We start from the raw sequence: 18,909 nt of genomic DNA, 5'->3' as shown, positions 1-18,909 counted from the left end.
ACAGAATGCACAAAACGAACTATTCGGAATGAATGCTTTATGGTCTGGGGAAAAAGGTAAGCTGCCCTCCTTCTACTGTATTGGACTTTGAATTTTCTAAAAGGACTCGCAGGAGGTATGATTTAAAATTAACTGCGCTTTTAATACTTCGCAATTCGCTAGGAAGCTGTTCGGGAAATGTCACACGACAAAGGAGATCGATGAAGCTTTCGTCAAGTTCCCCTCTCGCTTGGACTTAAATGCCACAACTGTGACAAGCTATAGAGATTGAACACAACTGCCAAACAAATGCTAAATACAATATACGCCAAATGACAAATACCATAACAAATACAAATATCAAACAACAAACAAATGCCAAACAGATGATCTGTTAACTGCTGAATACCACCTGAAATACACCGAGGTCAGGAGCAATTGATTATTGAAGGTAATCCTACAATACCCGAGCAGTTTGAAAATCAAAATAAAATACCAGTTCAGTTGCCTGTAATTGTCAGTACAGAAATGCAGATAAAAATGTGAATGTATGGAATTCTATTGCTACCATTGTCTCCCATCCTCAGTTTAGAATGACACGTGAAAGAGAACCCTCCAGAATTTCTTACAAAATGGTTACCAGACTTTCCAATGGCAAAAAAAAAAAAAAAAAAAAAAAAAATGTCGGTGAAATTATACATTAGAAATTAATGTCACGAAATCCTCCAAGCTGAAGGCTATGTTGTGTGGATACCATCGTCATTTCTTAGAGTGATATAGTCCATGGGCCACGACCCCAAAAAATAACATTTCGGTACCACTCAGGGGGAGTAATGCTACCATATATTTTTGAAAACTGCAATTGCTCTAGTTTCATATTATGTATGATAGCAATGCTAAATGAGTAGCTTAATAGGATTTATCACGTGACAAAGTGACGTCACTCATTTCTACAGAATCATCAGGATACAAGCAATGACTTCTTACAAGTAGTATTTCCCTGCTCAATAACCATACGTAACGGGTACTTTATATGTACAATGATAGAAATTTCTGTCAGATGAGTTTTTAAACCACTTAGTTAAAACTTGCATGAGCTTTAAGGATTTTGTTTCCATGGCAACACTGAAAAGTACTTAAATTTCAACAAAAGAACTTTTAAGTAATTTTTTAAAGCGTTGATCTCGCAGAATTTTCGCCAAACGAAAGCAGGAGAAAATACGTGATTCACAACTAATGATTTGGTGAGATGCAATTGCTACCAAGACAGTGGTTCTCAATTAATACCTGTCGGCCATCTTGGATCCGACATCTTCGCTGTTAAAACACCATTATTCTAAAGCAGAGTGTGGCAAAAGTGTTTAAAAGTTGAAAGCATTTTCCCTTTTGATTCAAAGCACTCATTATGCAATGAAAAAAGCTTTTGAAAAGCTCTCTTATGTTGAAGAAGCCCAAAAATTTAAAAGAAATTTAGAAATATTGCTATAAAAAGAAAGCATAATTCACGAGGAGGAGTAGTTTCACAATTTCCTCAACACTATCTTCTTAATCTAGATTAACGGATTATTTCTATTGATATTTAAAATGCCTTAATTTTCCTGATCCTCCTCGTCATCAGAACATTGTTCATCAAGAATCTCCTCCTCCTCCTCAGCACTATTAGGGAGTTTAAGAAAACCACGACGGCAACGGCAACGAGAACGTCACCAAACAAAAGGTTTAACGAGCAGAACAATTAGAGACCTTAAGCAACCCACGACGGCAACGGCAACGAGAACGTTACCAAACAAAAGATTTAATGACCAGAACAATGGCTGTGCAAGTGCGTTATAAATCTTTGTACATTTCTTTGCCGTCCTCTTCAAAATAACAACGTGAAATGACTTGGTTCTGCGTATTTTGGAGAAGGCGAACGGCAGCGGCTAATGTTTCGTATTTTAATTTGGAATTCAACTCTGGCATTACACATTTAGCTTGAGTAAGTTCTGGGACAGATAGGTGCACCGTACAAATCTATACTGCTGCCAAATTCGAAGGTAAAATATAAAACTATTTTTTACTGGACGTCGTCTCTGGCGTCGTCGTCGTCGTCGCCATTACTTAAGGCCTCTATTGTTGCATTCACGAAGACGGTACATATCGGTGCATTTAAGGCTATTTGTAAGGCAGGTTGGCACGTGGACAGCTTGCATGATCTTGCACAAAAACAGGAGAGAAACTCAAGAAGGATGTAAATGAATGAAACACTATTGAAAGTTTCAGTTTTCGCTTTAGTATCCCACAGTAAAACCATGAAAGCAAATAACTATCAAACCTGTCTTGTACTGACGTCCGCCGGAGAGCAAAGTGAATACTTTTATATAAGAAACTGATTGCAAATATACCCTATGCATGCAGACTAGAATGTTTTACACTCAATGTTAATTAATGAGCTGAAATCAAACAACGCTAAAATGACTTCTCAGTTAAAAGAATGGTTTCATGGCTGTTCAGAATTTTTCTTGTATCTATCCGGTATCTATTCGGTTCACGAAATCTGCCTCAGTCTTTACTTGAGCGTCTTGACATTATAAACGTCGAGATATAATACCTTGTCTTTGGTGAAGGCATCTGTTGGTCTGCTGATGTGGGACTCTGGGACCCGGTAAGATCAACGACATCTTGAATCTTTGCGACAATGTCCCCGCTGTGTAACAAAACGTATATCGTATTTATTCGAAAGCACTACTATATCTGTCCTTTTTTGGAGTAATGCAGTCATTTTTTCAACAAACTAAAATCAAACCAAAATAACTGGAAAAATATAAACAAATACATCAAAAATTAAAGTAGATATCTGGCCTAACCTACAAGTAATTATGCCCTGCCTCGCAATGTCTTACATGTAAAATCATAAATACACAGTTGGCATATTAATTTACGAGATGAATGAATAAAGCTATGGAAAGTTTCGGCATCTTAGGATAAATACTCTTTTTAAGCCTCAGATTGGGCCTGGTTGGTGGGTGGCATCCACTCCCTTGTTCATCCGAGGCCGGCAGTTAACAAATAAACTGCATCTGGGAGTTTCTTTTAAATATATAACATAAGGAAAAAGACAATTAAATTATTAAGTTCATGAGATAACATATTACCTGGTTTCTGGTGAGGAAATACTTTGTTGCGCTGATGCAGAATTCAGGCAATGAGTAAGATCAACGACATCTTCAATATCTTCAAAGCGGCTTCTGCATGAGAGAAGCAATTATAAAACCAGTGTTTTTTTTCTTAAACAATGAGTACTAACTCAATTTCTTCACATCAAAAAATAACACACTTTATAATTTCTGTCGTAAGGGTGAAGGCGAACACCTTTGTTTGTCTAAGGATATTCAGATACACTCGTATTTCTACCGACCTGTCTAAACTGCCATCATCTGTGTTTCTTGTTTCTTTGTTTCTTGAGCCCATCACATCCGCAAATTTGTTCTCGCTAGTTGCTGGGTCGTCCCTTTAAAATTATTTGCAACGAGTCTCAGTTAGTGTCAGCGACCTTTATTATTTTCTCCTAATTAATCAATTAGAGCAAAATTTGAATATACGTCTTTTCACATGGATAATGAGGGCCGGGGAAGCGTCGAAGGGCATTTAGACAGGACGGAAGGTCTCGCTTTTTGAAAGAGCAATGTGTGAGCTTAGAGTTTTCAGTCTTGTACCTCCCCTTAAAGCAAAAGCAATCATTCTTACCTGTTAAGCTGGCGTCACGAGATTTTCTCTTTCTATGACTCAGAGCGGATCCTGAAGCATTCTGAACTTCGTTCTCGTCAATCTTGGAAGAATAACTAAAAATAGTTGGGGTGAATTAGTGTCTAATTTCAATATACTTAGTGTTAGTATTAATTTATCACGAAGGTAATCAAGCATTTGAACTTTATATTTTAAAAGCCGTTCTAGAACTGCAGCATTGGAGTTCCAATTTATGAAGCCCGATTTGCGCTCCCACCACTGACTGAAAAGGGTTCCACTTCCCCTCTAACCTGCTAAAAGGGTTTTGAGGGGAAACAATTCTGCGCGAAGGTAAATACATTTTGGCGAGGGAACAGGGCTGAGTTTGGCCTTGGGATGAACGGAGGGCGGGGGAGCTTTCCCCAGATCCATCATCAATACCTGTTGATATCGTGCGCAGGTTTTCCAAAATTGTGACATGGTATAGATCCTTTACCGTCCTCTACTTTGTTGTTGTCATGATCAGCCTTTCTATTGGTACTGCAAAAAAGGAGAAAATTGGCCTATTGTATATTATTGCACTCCTTTTTCAGAATTTTCAAAATAAAAATGATAAAAGGTAGATTAGCATAACACGCAGGGTTCTCCTTTTAATTCTGCGGAAACTGAACAAATAAGTCATACTAAGTTCATTCCTACTACTGCAACTATCATATTCAGCACTGAATCTCCCTTCCCTTCCCCGGCTAGGATCATCATATGTACCTGTCTAAGCTGAAGTCACGTGCAGACTTGATGATTGGTGTGGATCCTTCAGCATCCCCAACTTTGGCTTTCATGGGTCTTAGAATCATCACTGTATAGATTGGATTAGGTTAGTGTCGTCAGTCATTACTGAATTAATTGATCCTTTGTTAACAAAAACATCATTTAAACGTCACAGAAACGGAAAAAAAGTGTCGATTTCACTTCGCGAGAACCCAAATGTACTTTCCGCTTCTCAGACGGTTTGTTTTTAGTCCACACGAACCTGATTATATTTCTAACTACTTATCTCATAAGCAAATCGACTTTAGGCTACATCAATTGGTTGGACTTCATTTTTGAATGAAATTCAAAAATAAGCCCAGTCCATTCTCTTATGTCAGTCTTTACATCGCCAGAGAGGAGGGAGTATTCTCCAACAATTGCGCGGACGCGCTTCTGAAACCCTTACGTCAGACCAAAATATGACAATGTTTAGCCCCCATTAAAAACGGATACATTTTTTAGACCAGACTCTTAGTCTATTCGAAAGGGGCTTCAATTTCCGGTATTATCGCTCTTCCTCAATATGGAGGCAAAAAATTTTAATCAGAAGACTATTACTGAGCTGGAAACTAGCGAGGGAGTTAAAATAACGGGCCACAAGCAATTATGACAAGAAATTGAAAATTTTTATCAGAATTTATACCAGTCAGAACATGCTGGTTCACATGAACTCTTCGCAGACTTCGTCCACTCCGTGCAACTTCCTAGGCTGAGTGATGATGACAAAGAAAATTTAGAAGGAGAATTAACCATCGCAGAATGCCGTCAGATTTTAAAAACCTTCAATTTCGGGAAGTCACCAGGTGAAGACGGCTTTACAGTAGAGTTCTATACAAAGTTCTTTGAGCTTCTAGCTAGCGACTTAGTTGAAAGTCTAAACACAGCATATTCGAGAGGGGAGCTGTCAATTTCACAGAGAAAGGGGGTTGTCACCCTCATTCCAAAGGCAGATTCTGACACTCTGAAGCTCACAAATTGGCGGCCAATAACCTTGTTAAATGTTGACTACAAGATTGCATCCAAAGCAATAGCTACACGAATTAAAAGGTACTTCCGCAGTTAATACATACTGACCAAACAGGCTTTATGAAAGACAGATTTATTGGTCAGAATATACGTCTTCTACGTGACCTCTTAGAACAGACAGAACTGGAAAATATACCAGGCATTCTCCTCCAGCTCGACTTTCGCAAAGCCTTTGACACAATCGGGTGGCCAATGATTCAACAAGTCCTGTCAATTTTCAACTTTGGTGTTTCTATTAAGCGTTGGATAGAAACTTTCTGCTGTAATGCAGAGAGTTCCGTTATTAATCATAATGGTTTCACTACTAAGCAGCTCAAGTTGTCTGGAGGAGTAAGGCAAGGTTGTCCACTATCACCCTATCTGTTTATTTTATCTGCGGAGATACTTGCGAATAATAATTCGATTTGCGGCATTTTTATCTTTCATAAGGAACTTAAAATTAGCCAATTTGCGGACGACACCTCTCTCATTTGCAGTAACCTAATATCGGTCCAAAACGCCTTGCTCATACTAAACGAGTTCGGGATTTTATCTGGCCTAAAACTCAACGAATCCAAAACCAAAGCTCTTTGGCTAGGTCCATGGAAACAGCGTACCGAAAGACCTCTCAACTTCATATGGACGAAAGAACCGCTTAAAGTCTTGGCGATTGATATCTCTTACGATAAGGCGGGAAATGAGAGAAAAAATGTCAACCAAAAAATTGAAAACCTCAATGCAAAGCTGGGTACCTGGAGATCGCGCCAACTTTCGATCTTTGGGCACTGTTTAATCTTTAAGTCTCTAGGGATTTCACAGATCGTTCACTCTGCTGCCGTGCTAGACATTCACAAGGATTACATTGCAAAAATTCAATCTTCAATTTTTCAATTTATTTGGAAGGAAAAGCAGGACAAAATCAAAAAGGAAGTTCTATATCAAGATTATGAAAGAGGTGGTCTGCGTGTAACACACGTTGAAACTTTGTGTAAGGCTTTACGTTTGGCATGGATTCAAAGGTTCCTTAAAAGTGACAGCCAGGGGACAGAAAATTGGAAAGTCATCCCATGTTCTTTCTTTAAGAAACATGGGGGCTTATACTTCTTGCTTCCCTGTAACTTTGACGAAAATTTCCTAAAGTCGATTGAAATGCCATCCTTCTACAAACAAATTCTGAGTTTCTTTTTGGAACTGAAGAGTATCTATGACACGAACGGAGACAAGGAATTAATCCTTTTTAACAACAAAGAAATAAAAATAGGTGGTAAAACTGTGTTTTATCAGGATTGGTTTGACCAAGGAGTCCACTCGATTGGTGACACTCTCGATTCCAGTGGAATGTAGTTGAATTTTGCAGATTTTCAGTCAAGTCCAATTTTCTCACCTATTTTCAAATTCTGTCGGCTATCCCTAAACGACTGCTGGAAAGGCGAGGGACTATTTTGGCACCAATTCAATTTTTACTCCAGGGAATTCCACTTTTCACCTGTCACCGTCGCTGTTGATCGACCTATCTAAATTAACATGTAAAGATTACTACTGGCTTTTTTTGAACAGGAGGGAACCTTGCGCAACTGGCCCTAACAAGTGGCAACGCGACCTTCCACAGTTCACTCTCTCTGGGAGCACAATTTTTAAGCGGACAAAGGCAATCAGTAAGCAAAATAAATTAAAAGAATTTTTTTACAAACTTGCTCATCGTATTGTCACTACAAAGAAAGAATTACATTTATACGGAATTGAAGACAACAAGAGTTGTCATTACTGCGGGGATGACGACTCTTTACTTCACTTCTTCTTAGGTTGTCATATTGCAGTCGACTTTCTCCGGAAAGTGCTATGCTGGTTTAATGAAAAGGAAAACTCTTCCATCACATTAAGCTCAAAAGAAGTACTCTTCGGAACAGCTTCTGATAACGATAATATAATGAAAAAACTAAATTTCTGCCTCCTCTATGCCAAATTCTACTTTCATTTCCAGAAAATCACCCAACGTGCATGTAGTTGGGATGTTTTTGTCCGGAAACTAAATTTTATGTTAAAAATAGAAGGCTTCGCTTAGTTCAATTTGTCCTCTACTTCTCGCAATCCAAAAACAAAAAAAACCTCGCAAAATTTTCATCTTAGCAATTACGTAAATTGAATAGAATATATCCTGTGGAAATCAGCTGTAATTATATAGTATTATTGTTAGTACAGTAGTTACCCGTAAGTGTTGTATGTAGCGTAATGTTAATGTTGAAAAAAATAGTAGTAGGCAGTTTATTGTCAACATATTATAGGTAAATTTATTTTAAGTATTGTATTGTAAGTAGTTTAATTGTAACTATGAATTGTATGTAAGCTTTTTCAAAATAAAAGGTCCAACTACGGAAAAAAAAATCGCTCTTCCTCGTCGAGGGAAAAATAAAGATCGCAAAAGCATAATTATTTTCCTATATGCCTTCTTCAAAACAGTTTAAAGATGGTCGCGTTTAATATCCAATGTTACACACTTACCAAAGCTTTTTCTTCTTATTTCTACCAACTTGGTATACGTCCTGAAACAAAATATGAAGATATCTATATTTAGAAAATAGCCCAAAGAAAATACGCGCGCTGATTGATTTAAAATCGTGTTCTATTAAACAATTAGACTATGAGCTCGATACTTCTATCGCGCGATAGTGGACGAAGGTGCAGCCCGAGTCAACTATCACGCATAGAAATCGAGAGTGAATAATCTAAATGTTTTAGTATGAATCTACTAGACGTTAAAAACTGTATCTAAATCCTCGTCACAGACACCTCGAAAACACAAAGAATCAGCCGTCATTTTGATAACCGCGCACTGTTTAAGCGCACATCTACAACAGAATAGATAGTGAACGGCGTTCGTGATAGAACGCCTTTAGATTTACACCTAAACTCGATAGAAACACGGTATGTTTTCTATTTCGTAAGTATAAGCATGAGGTCTAACTATGGCTTTCGAGAATTTTTGTTGCGGAACACAGCGCGTAACCCCCAGCGGACAAGATAGCGCCATCTTGTTCAATCACAGCACAGGATTTGGTTCATCTTGCCCACTCACGGACTTAGCCATATAATAATAGTAATTACTGTCCAGCGAAATTGTTTAACCCTTGGTTTGGTGGCTATGCTTCGAGCTCAACAATCGCATGCAGGTAAGACATGGAGCTTAATATTCAGTTGCTTGTCTTGCATACGCTAATCCGTTTAGTGCCTACCTGTACAGGTTCATTCGCTGGTGAAGTCTGAATCACCGCAGATAATGACTGGCCTCCATCGTCTTGAACAGCTCCATCAGCTAGCCGGGTCCAGATCCAATGGCACAGGGAATCGCAGCTGGCGGAATCAGTGCTTGAAAAAATCGTCAGCATACCATTGCCATCTCCTCCTAGCTTTTCTCCGATTGGATGAACGTCTAAGGCAAAGTAACAACCATTTAGAACTCCAACTAGAAAGACATAAGGCACACAGGTATATGGGTATACTGACGTTGCCTGGTTCGGTGCAGATGGCAATGCGCTGCGTAGAAGATGGCGACCTTGAGGTGAGAAGATACAGCTGTCGGATGCAATATTCTCAGAGAGCGCCACCTCCTGAGGGATAAGCTTGTGTGTCCTCATTATCTGTAAGGCCTCGAGTACGTCATAATAGCGGGTACGATCTCTGACATTGTTCAACAAAGATGGAAGTTCAATGATAACTTTGTGGGCTATTTCAGCTACCTGATCCCAAGACGTGTCGCTTGTGTTAGTCAAACTTAACAAAGAGTCAGAGATCGCTAGACTAAGAAAACTGCAAGCGTTTGTCGCGTCATGCTCCACGAATATAATGTGGTTTTGCGGGTCATTTGCTTCATCACAGCACGCTAGCATATCTTGATGAAACTGCTCCACAGCGCTTTGCTGACTGACTGCCAAGCTCATGCACCTTCGGTTTGTTATTTGGTCTTCAAGTAATCGTTGAATGTCCCGGGTAGCAGGTCTCGCAGTAGCATCAAACGCTATGCACTGATGGAATACCTTTTCCACTTTGTTCCATTCTGATGCCTGCTTTCGATGATACTTCTCCGACATCCTTGGTATTTCTTGTGCCCGCATTTTGCCCTCGATCACTTTTCTGTAAGGCATTAGTACCTTTACCCCATGTTTTAATAATTAAGGGCCTTGCAGATCGGGATTGAGTAGCACAAACAAGGTCATCCCCAGAGCCTACACATCAATGTTCTTGAGGTCCTCTACAGACGCCCCTTCCAAGTTGTTTAATATTAATTCAGGTGCCATGTAGGGGAGGGTACCCAAGGTTGCTTGTGCGAGAATGCATTGCCATCGATGTTCGAATAAGTTGAGATCTGTTTTCCCCAAAGTCTGTTAGTTTGCACACGATCGGGCTTACTTTAAAAACATTTAACGCTTGCTCGCGGTTTTCCTCCCCACTGTAATGCCAGTTACTAACAAGTACATTCCCGGGTTTATGGTCTCTGTGAGTAACATCTTTATCGTGAAGATATGTAAGGGCACGTGAAATATCTTGGGCTATTTTTAGCACTGTCGGTAAGAAAACAGTTAATGAAGTTTCTTCAAAAGAATCCATCACTTCCAGAAGTTAAAGTAGATTATTTACTTCCTTCTCAATTCCGAAAGGAGGGAAGTCGAAACACTGATAACTCAGCATTAGAGCACAGGGGAAAAAACAGCATCCTTGGATTTCAACAATATTCTCATGGTGAAAGGTGTTTAGCAGCCTACCTTCTTTGGCAAAAGCAATCTCGGCTGGCCGCTCACTTCGCAAACGCTTCACAACCACCGTGTTCCCGTTAAACTTCGCTTTATAGGCCACTCCAAAAGACCCGCTTCCAATTTCAACTTTTGCCTCAATTTCCTTCCACTGAAACTCACTCAAACCGTCTATACTAATTTTCTTCCTGGGTTTGGTTTTGATGGTATTTGAAATACGCCATGACGACAACCACTAAAAGTGAGCCCCTCCCAGGGGTTCTAGGGAACAAGGGAACTGGAGCATTTATTTTCAGGGAACAGGGGATATGTTCAGTTTATTTTCAGGGAACAAGGGAACTCTTGAGTAGATTTCTGGGAACAAGGGAACACCAATCTATTTTCAATAATATATTTTTAACTTTCCGAACCCCTAAAATATAAAATCTATTGCGTACATGAGTGTCAGGCGAGATTATTTCGAAATGATTATTATTATGAGCTTCGCAAGGCATCTTGAAAGAAAAGCACCTCGGTCACAATAGAGATCCCCCAGGCAATCGAGAGACTAGAGCAAGTTTACTCCTTTGACAAAAAGTGTGTTGATGCGGTTATGAACCTTATTGGTACCACAGCTGTGACACAAGGCTCTCAAGGAACTGTTTCATCTGTTGTCATGGAAGATGAAAGAAGGATCCTGAAGTCTCTGCGTAACATCAAGGATCTGCTGGACCGTTTTAATCCAAGCCTTACCACCAAATTTAGTATCAAAAGTCTTCTAACGCTTGTCGTCGAAAACACATTTTCAGAAATGAGAAGTGGTGCCACTGACATGTCCCTACAGCTTGAATTCGATCACAGATTCAGCAGGGCAATCAAGGAACGGTTGAAGAGGCAATGTTTTACATCATTTGCTTACTTCACAGCTCCCAAGTCCTATTACCCACAGGTTTTCACCACCACACATTACAAGGATTTACCCAAGTTATGCCCTCCAAAGGCACACAGACTATCCGAGAAGCAAGTGAGTGAAATGAGGAACTGGAGAGCAATGTATGGTCAGAGTGTCCCCCAGAAAACAGTGCGAAACATGACAACAAAAGGACAATCCAGGAACTCTGCCCATAAATCTGTATGCAACTGACTCTCCGACTGTACAGCCCCTAGATTTCACAGTGCTGAGTGAAGCAGCAGCAGTCCCAGTGCCGCATAGGGAAACAACAGAGACTTTTTACAAACAAAGCCAGATTGTCTGTGTTAAAGCTGATTCCAGTGATACTCGTCAGTTGTTCATAATGGCCTGTCTGCAAGAGAATGTGAGTGTTGGCATGAAGAGGGTGAAAACCAAAGTGTTCATTCAAGATCCTTTCAATCCAGTGCTTTTCACGGAAGATGCAGAGAGATATGTCGATGTAAGCAACATTGTTTGTGCCCTAACCTGCTATAACTACCGTGAAGATATCCTAGAGCTTGAAGAACGTGATCTTATCCTTCTCTTTGATGTGCTTCACCATACCAATGAAGTCGTAACTGTCGCAGAGGCAGCTGAGACAGTTGAGATGACAGAAACTGCAGCCAATGAAGTACAGCATGAGCGGATCTCAAGGAGAAGAAAGAGGCGGTTCGAAAGCGATTTTTTCTACTATGAATAAAAAGATAAAACAAGCAAACAAGTATGGGGAACAATGATGAACATTTTTGGGGATCAAGGGAACGGTGCAAAAATTTTTCGGGATCAAGGGAACATGAGCTAAAAACATATTTGGGAACAAGGGGTTTATTAATGGGGAACAAGGGATAAAATCCAAAAATATCAAGGGATCATGGGAACATGTACCCCCCCCTGGGAGGGGATCAAAAGTGCGTGGACTGCGCGCATCGCAAACTGATTTATGAATGGAGTGGCAGCACTGCACGTGTAATTTCATTCCGTGATTTATAGCACTAGTGCCAAAACGCAACGTAATCCAAGGGCTCACATCATATCCTTGTTGGATTACTTTCTGAAAAAAGATGTTTCCCAAACAATGGAGGCCGTTTACACATTCATTATTTCTTTTTCAAAAGTAAAAAATACACGCAAGTTACTGTGAAAAATAAAATAGACGCCCCGCATCTCGGATGCTGGAAGGTCGATATACTTGTCTAACGTGAGGTCTGTCATCCTAAGTGGCTGCTTTATGCTTTGCTCATGTTTTATCCCAAGACCAATCGAACGCAGATGAGAGTATCGTGTAAAAACCGTAAAACATTACATAAATTGAACACTTTGCCAAGGTTCTTTTTTATCCAGCGATTAAGTTTTCGAGCGTTTCGGTAGGAAGTTTTTCCCTCCTGCTGAAACAATCTCGTTTACGTTACTTCACCGACGCAATACCTTTTCATCTTCAGTTGTATTACTACTCTTCAGCGTTTTCTTCTTCAGTATAGCTTAAGGCTTTGACCACTTAAAGGCCATCGTCATCAATAACGTCCTTGAACATGGCGAGTTGATACTCGGGGCTTTCCCGCTCCAAACCAAGTAATTGTTACAGTATTTCTCTTTCCATAGCTTCCAGTTCTCGAGGATCTCGCCACTTAATTGACCTCAAATCTAAGTGTTGCGGAGACAGTGATATCTGGTGGAATGACATTGAAAATTGTGATGCTTTAGGCGGCGAGGCACCGGAAGTTGTTTTCGCTCGAAGGCATTCGTAGACGGTAGACGTGAACTACCCTTTCGCTGCAACTTGTAATATTATGGCAGAGACAACCTTAAACGAACCTCAGCAATCACGGCTTAATCTGGCTACTGTAACTCAAGATACACAAGGTGAACTCGTATTTTAATATATATATGTTATTTGCCGGCTGGGAGGTCCGTATAGTGAAAGACTGTGACCAAGGCCTTGGAGCCCGAGGTCACAAGCCTGAGGTCACAGTTTTTCATTATACGGACCGACCCTAAGTCGGCTAATAACATGTTTACTTTTTTCCCGCAGTAAATTGGTTTTACAGATTACAAATGGGTTTGTTTACGCAACTTTGTCATTCAATCGGCTTGCGCGCCGTCTACTAATGATTTATAACAAACTGTTCGCAATGAGCGAGTAACTCAGTAGACAAAGAAAGATGGATTAAAGAACAGAATTTTTTCAAACTACCTTATGTTAGTTGCGTTTATTTCACCAGTTAAGTTCTCCAAAACTGTTTTTGCGGTTTGGAATTTCGTGCGTAGTTTGAAGTTTTACTACAAAGACAATTTGTGTCAGTCGTTGCTATTAAAATCACTTGAAATCAGACTTTTCTACCGTAAATTGAACAGCAGAAAGCGAGGAAATTCATTATGTGTATTCCACAAAAATTCTTCTAAACATAGCAACAATCAGAGAGGTAAACTCGACTGAAATTGACTCAAATTTTATAGCGAGAGAAACACAGGATTATGCGCCTTTACAGCGCCAAGCTACAAACAACCAAGCAAACTCTCAAAACTTCAGAGCACTCAATTGAATTTACTTACAGTGACTTTCCTTGTCATTTTAAAGTGAACAGAGATAAACTTGCGTCGACTAATCGTCGATGGAAGTGTAAAAAAGGCAAAAGATCGACGATTACCGCTAGCTTTTAACAGCGAAATTTAGGAGCCGTAATCGCTACAGCGGGACAAAAAATACGGCCCCTGGGCCGTACCGTAAAAAGCTGGACCGGTCAGGAGTGCATGATGAGCCAATCAAATTCGAGGATTTAGGATTCCGGACCGGTCAGATGCTTGAGAAAAAATAAATAACTATATGTATAGCATAAATTACAAAGCCGTTACAGAACACAAGCGTGAATACAAAGAATGTTTGGAAAATTAGCATATTATAGCGGAGTTCCAAGCGGAGCCTCAAACCCATGTAGGAAAGTAAAGGAAACCCATGGAATGATTTTCTCATGGTTATTACGGCTAGCGATATTGCTGAGTCTATCTTTTTGTCGAGGGTCGAGGGTCGAGGGTAATTTTTTTTTTTCTGGGTTTGTTTTTTTACTCTTCGCTGTAGGCTCGATTTCCGCCGCTCAGTCGAGTCCGATCTACATGTTCCTCCCCGATTTGGTTAAATGTCCGCTAACATGATCGCACTTCATATCACAAACGTCTTTGCTACAGCGAGAAAGATAATTTATGTAGTCTTCTCGATTCAGATATCTTTTTGGGTCCCATGTAGAGGGTTTAATAATATATCACAGCGCTGATTATTTATCCATAACCTTCTATCACATTCAAAGTCCGGTTTTCATGTGACTTCATCACGCTGGATGCTTTGGCCGATTTACTAATGCCATCAACTTTTGAATGGCTGTCCGCGTAGAAACAAATCCAAACATTCAGTTTTGCAGTTGTAATTTCTTCAACACAAAGATAACACATAGGGATAACAGAATGTGGTTTGCGTTAATATTTGTATTGATAGTGACAATGATGTGTCAAAGTGCCTCACTCGCTTCGAATTTCACATTTTTAGCTTCAAATTTTTCACTGTGGAAAACAAATAAAAACGCCTTCCCTGGCTTCGTTTGTGTACCTTCTTTTCTATGTCGCTGTTGTGGTTTAGGTCATGTTACTACCAATGCGATTTCGTGGAGTGTTGGCTTCATTGTTTTCCAGTGTTATTGACAGGCCGCAATGAGAAATGTTCGTTTGCCATCTATCAAACAGGAACTGTAGGTGAAATCTGGAGGCGATGGGAGCTATGGAAGCAAATTTACGGCTATTTTCCTCCTTCGGTAAATTCGCTGTCAAAAAAATGTCTGTGAGATTTGCGATCTAAATTACCACTCTCCGTCGGTAAACTTGCAGGGCTTTGCGATGGGTCGCAATGAAACTGTGACCATTGTTAAATTTTATTTTAACAGACCTTATCACGGTTTTCGACGCCATCTTCTCTGGGTAGGCAAAGCGGTCAGAAATCGACAGTGTTTGTATAGGAATCGGATGGCAAAGAACTTTTTCCAAAATTGAACTTTACACAATTTGTGAATCGTAACGTTAAAATACCAGGTAGGGGATTGTATTCACCACGTTTAAGGGATGTAGCTTGGCTAGAAGACGCTCAGTTTATTTTTCTTATTTTCCATACATTTGTCTGTAAATTTGGCTGGGTGGACGCTGTTCGCGGGAAAAAAAAATACGTACAGACAAATGTTAGAAAAATTAACAGAGTGTCTTCTAACTATGCTACATGCATCCTTCAAACTTGGTGAATACAATCCTCCACCTGGTATTTTATACCTAGTCAGAACGAATGATAGGATATCAGTAGAGGAATTTAAAACATATTGAACGTATTCATGGGGAAACTTTTCAAGCAAAATTTCCCCTACGTGTTTATTCAAAGAACTATTTTTACTCGGGAGAAAGCCAGTTCAAATCCAGTTCTATTTTCGCGGCGACCGTTTCTAATGCTGCTTTTTCCCTTTTTCCCCCTGAAACTCCTGTTTTTCATCTGGATTTCTACTCAACTCTCCACAGAAAAACGCTGACTCGCATTTTGCCGTTCGGCACTTGCGAACTGTGTGATTTCTTACATGACAATTACATAGCGTTGACCGGTATTTCCAAGCGCGGAAGCTTGCCTGTCTTATCTTGGAAGAGGTTTCTTCAAGTTCTTATCTTTTAGCCCTCGCTTCCTCAAGTTTAAACTTTAATTCTTGCCTCTTTTCCTCGATGAACCCTTCCATTTTTTTCTCGCGGTTTTCTTTCGCGTCACGCACGACGGACTAAGCGAAAGAGGGACTACTCGTAGTCTATTTCAGCCCGACGTGAAGACCTTTTTTCGTGTAGGAGATTTTAAATTTGATTCAGGGCTTTGTAACTGCTGTGTTGACGTTGTTTGACGCTTCAAGCTGCTTTTTACTCTCTTAGGCGTTGTTAGCCGAGGAATCGTGTTCAAGACTAGTCATTTGTGGCCTTCAGGGAGAAAATGAAGATCTTCTTCGACTAGAAACCGTGCAGACAATGTTGAGGTGAACTCTTTCTTCCTTAATTCCACTAGATATTGTAAAAGATTACAGTCGATATCCGACAGAAATTCCTCTCTTGATTTCCTATCATTCATTTTGATTTTCAAAACTGCAAAAAACAAAATCCCCGTACGCGTTGCTGACTTTGCTTCTCTTCAAGTGTTTGCGGAGTGGCGCCAAAACGTTCCTAAGTGGGTGGGTAAACTTTGAAGTTTGATCGTCAAAACTTTGAATTTTGATTGACCGGTAGTTGCCAGCGACGGTAAGACTTTTTTTAAACGTTTCCTCCACCGGGCTCTTCGTTTGTAATAGCTAGTAGTTATGGTATGTATTTCAGAAAATGTATTTAAAAGCTCAACTGATCGTGTGACAGGACGTCACGCCAACATTTTACCAAATTAGGTTTGGTGTTATGACAAAGCAAATACACGTCAATGTGCTAAATGGTCATGTAAAATGGGGTTGACAAGCCTTCGATTCACGACTCCTCCAATTTGTGACATTTGAAAAAAAACTCTGAAAAAAAATACCCTCGACCCTCGACAAAAAGATAGACTCCGTATTGCTCGTGGGCGCGTACGCACGACGGTGACGACGGAGTCGCACAAGATGGCGGCCATACTCCAGCTAATAGGTTGACAGAGAGAGGTCACGTGTTTTTTTGAAGTTGACCGCTGACCAAGTGCTGGTTTTCGATTGGATTGTGGGCTCATGTCAGGTTAACTTGTTGGCCGGGTTGTTCGGAAGTCCGTTAATGCTAATCCAGGGCCGGGTTGTTCGAAAGCCGGTTAACGTTAAGCCACGATTAAACGTTAAAGGAGTAGGTCACTCCAAGAACCGTGTATTTTTTCCATCACCAATAAAAAGTTCACATTGAGTTGACTTACTCACCCTTGTTTTAGCTTCTCAAGTGGATGCGATCCCAATGAAAAAGAAGTGAAAAGTTTGACACCGGGAGCCGCCAGTTTGAAAGGATCTTGAAGACCAGGCCGCATATCCGTGACGTCATTCCGTCCGAGAATGTGTTTGTTCCTTTGAGCTTTAGTATGGCTGCACTTGAAGCTAGAGCGTGCTAGTGATTCCGGGGATGATAATAATCAAGTTGGATGGAACGATTGGTTGGAAAATGCTCTGTGGTGTACTTGTGAGAGATGTGCAACCATACCGACGCAAAGAGAACGTGTTTGTTGCCGAGAACGCGAACAGCCGGAGTAGGTCACCAAGATGGAAGGTACATTTTGCAGTACAATTGCAATGGACGCAGTTAGCGGAAGAGGAAGTTTATTTTTGATTGTATATTGCTCTCAGAATTGAATTGGTGGCTTAAATAAATCCCCAGTACAATGCTTTTGATCTGATTTGTCTCCATTTTTATTTTAGTGGCGGTTCAATGCGGAGGGAGTTTTCAATGGTGTTTAAATCGGGCGAATGTTTTCCACCTCACAAGTCTGTGTTTTTACTTATAAAATTTGGATACTTTTTGCCCGTGCTCGTACGTGTTTGCCAGGTTTCTTTACACTTATGGACTACGTGGACTCTTGTGAAATATGCAGTGACTTTACATGTAAGATGCGAAGTGAAATCGACGTCTTTGACGTGAAATGTGAAATTGACGACATTCCTTATCATTACATAAGATTTTTTGTGAGAATTGTAATTTGTATTGTTGGAAAGCTAAGCATATGTCATATATTTTGGATAGAAGAAAAAAGTATATGCAACTTTTACATGAGTGAACATTCGCTGATGAAGGAAAATTCACTCTGCTAGTGTGTTTATCCGTACCGTATGTGTCGTGTTTACTCGCCTCGTTACTTGACAAAGCATGCAGTAAAATTAAAGCTTCATTTTTTACCGTAGATTTGCTTTCATTAGCAACTGTAATTCCCAAAAATGATGTGAATGCAAAAAAAAACTGTCCTTAATTAATGATGAATCGTGTTGATAAAACTGAAAACAAATTGTAACACATTTGAGACAAAATATTATTTATATGCGGATATCGGATTTCGCTATAGCAGGACTTGTTATCGGTAATTGTCCATATGTAGATAGGACTGATGCACAGTTAACTACTTCTTCCGATGTATTTCAAATCAAATTAGACAGCATTTAAAAATTTGTAAGTAGTTTACCTCATTCCTGGCTGTCAAGGCCGATTATTAAACACGCTCTGATTTTGGCCCACACAAGAGATTTATAAAGCGAAAAAATACTTTTTCGATAAAAGAAAACCGTACCGGGTTAGTCTGACTTGTAATTTTAAAGAAATCTGCGGGGCATTTGAAGTTCCCACGGTACCCTAAGAAATTTAATAAATCACTTCCAAAAAACGCATGCAGTCGCTATGCATCAATGAACACGAAAACACGAAAACCTTAGCGCCAGTCTACGAAATATAATGAATTAAAGCTTGTAACATTGAAGCTTTTTTAAAAAATACTGGTAACACTGGTAAATGAAGAAAAGAATTTTATTCAGCCATTTTCCCTGTTATTATAGAAAAAAAAGCGGCAAACTGATTATACATGCAACTGACCCGTGATTCACGCCGTTTTAGCGTCTTTTTCGTGAAAATATATTGCCTGAAGGGTCGAAAATTTTTGGCGACTTAAATACTTGTGCTGGCGACTAAACCTGAAAACTTAGGGGCCAGCTGGCCCCAAGGTTTTTTCTTGAAATTCGAACCCTGTAGTCCAGC

The 18,909-nt window shown here is 39.9% G+C and overlaps 1 protein-coding gene across 2 annotated transcripts; it reads right to left on the bottom strand.

Moving 5' to 3' along the window:
* Nucleotides 1–2,263: 2,263 nt before the first annotated feature.
* On the bottom strand, nucleotides 2,264–11,372 carry LOC145503110 (uncharacterized). Of its 2 annotated transcripts, XR_014051423.1 has the most exons (8): nucleotides 8,730–8,836; nucleotides 7,999–8,039; nucleotides 4,450–4,540; nucleotides 4,126–4,224; nucleotides 3,706–3,800; nucleotides 3,377–3,469; nucleotides 3,114–3,206; nucleotides 2,264–2,665 (listed from the first exon to the last, which is right to left on the bottom strand). XR_014051423.1 is itself a non-coding variant. In XM_081482554.1 (4 exons), exons 1-3 carry the CDS (start codon nucleotides 9,636–9,638, stop codon nucleotides 4,498–4,500), a joined length of 993 nt encoding a protein of 330 aa, XP_081338680.1. In that variant the 5' UTR covers nucleotides 9,639–11,372; the 3' UTR covers nucleotides 3,712–4,224; nucleotides 4,450–4,497. The 2 variants fall into 2 exon arrangements, 1 of the variants encoding a protein (XP_081338680.1); XM_081482554.1 differs by lacking the exons at nucleotides 2,264–2,665; nucleotides 3,114–3,206; nucleotides 3,377–3,469 and having other exon boundaries at nucleotides 3,712–4,224; nucleotides 8,730–11,372.
* Between the last annotated feature and the right edge of the window lie 7,537 nt (nucleotides 11,373–18,909).

The sequence above is a fragment of the Orbicella franksi genome, chromosome 11, assembly GCF_964199315.1.
Source record: "Orbicella franksi chromosome 11, jaOrbFran1.1, whole genome shotgun sequence".
Lineage (NCBI taxonomy): Eukaryota > Metazoa > Cnidaria > Anthozoa > Scleractinia > Merulinidae > Orbicella > Orbicella franksi.
The sequence above is the reverse complement of the archived record's forward strand: the minus strand, read 5'-3'. Positions and strand labels throughout refer to the sequence as shown.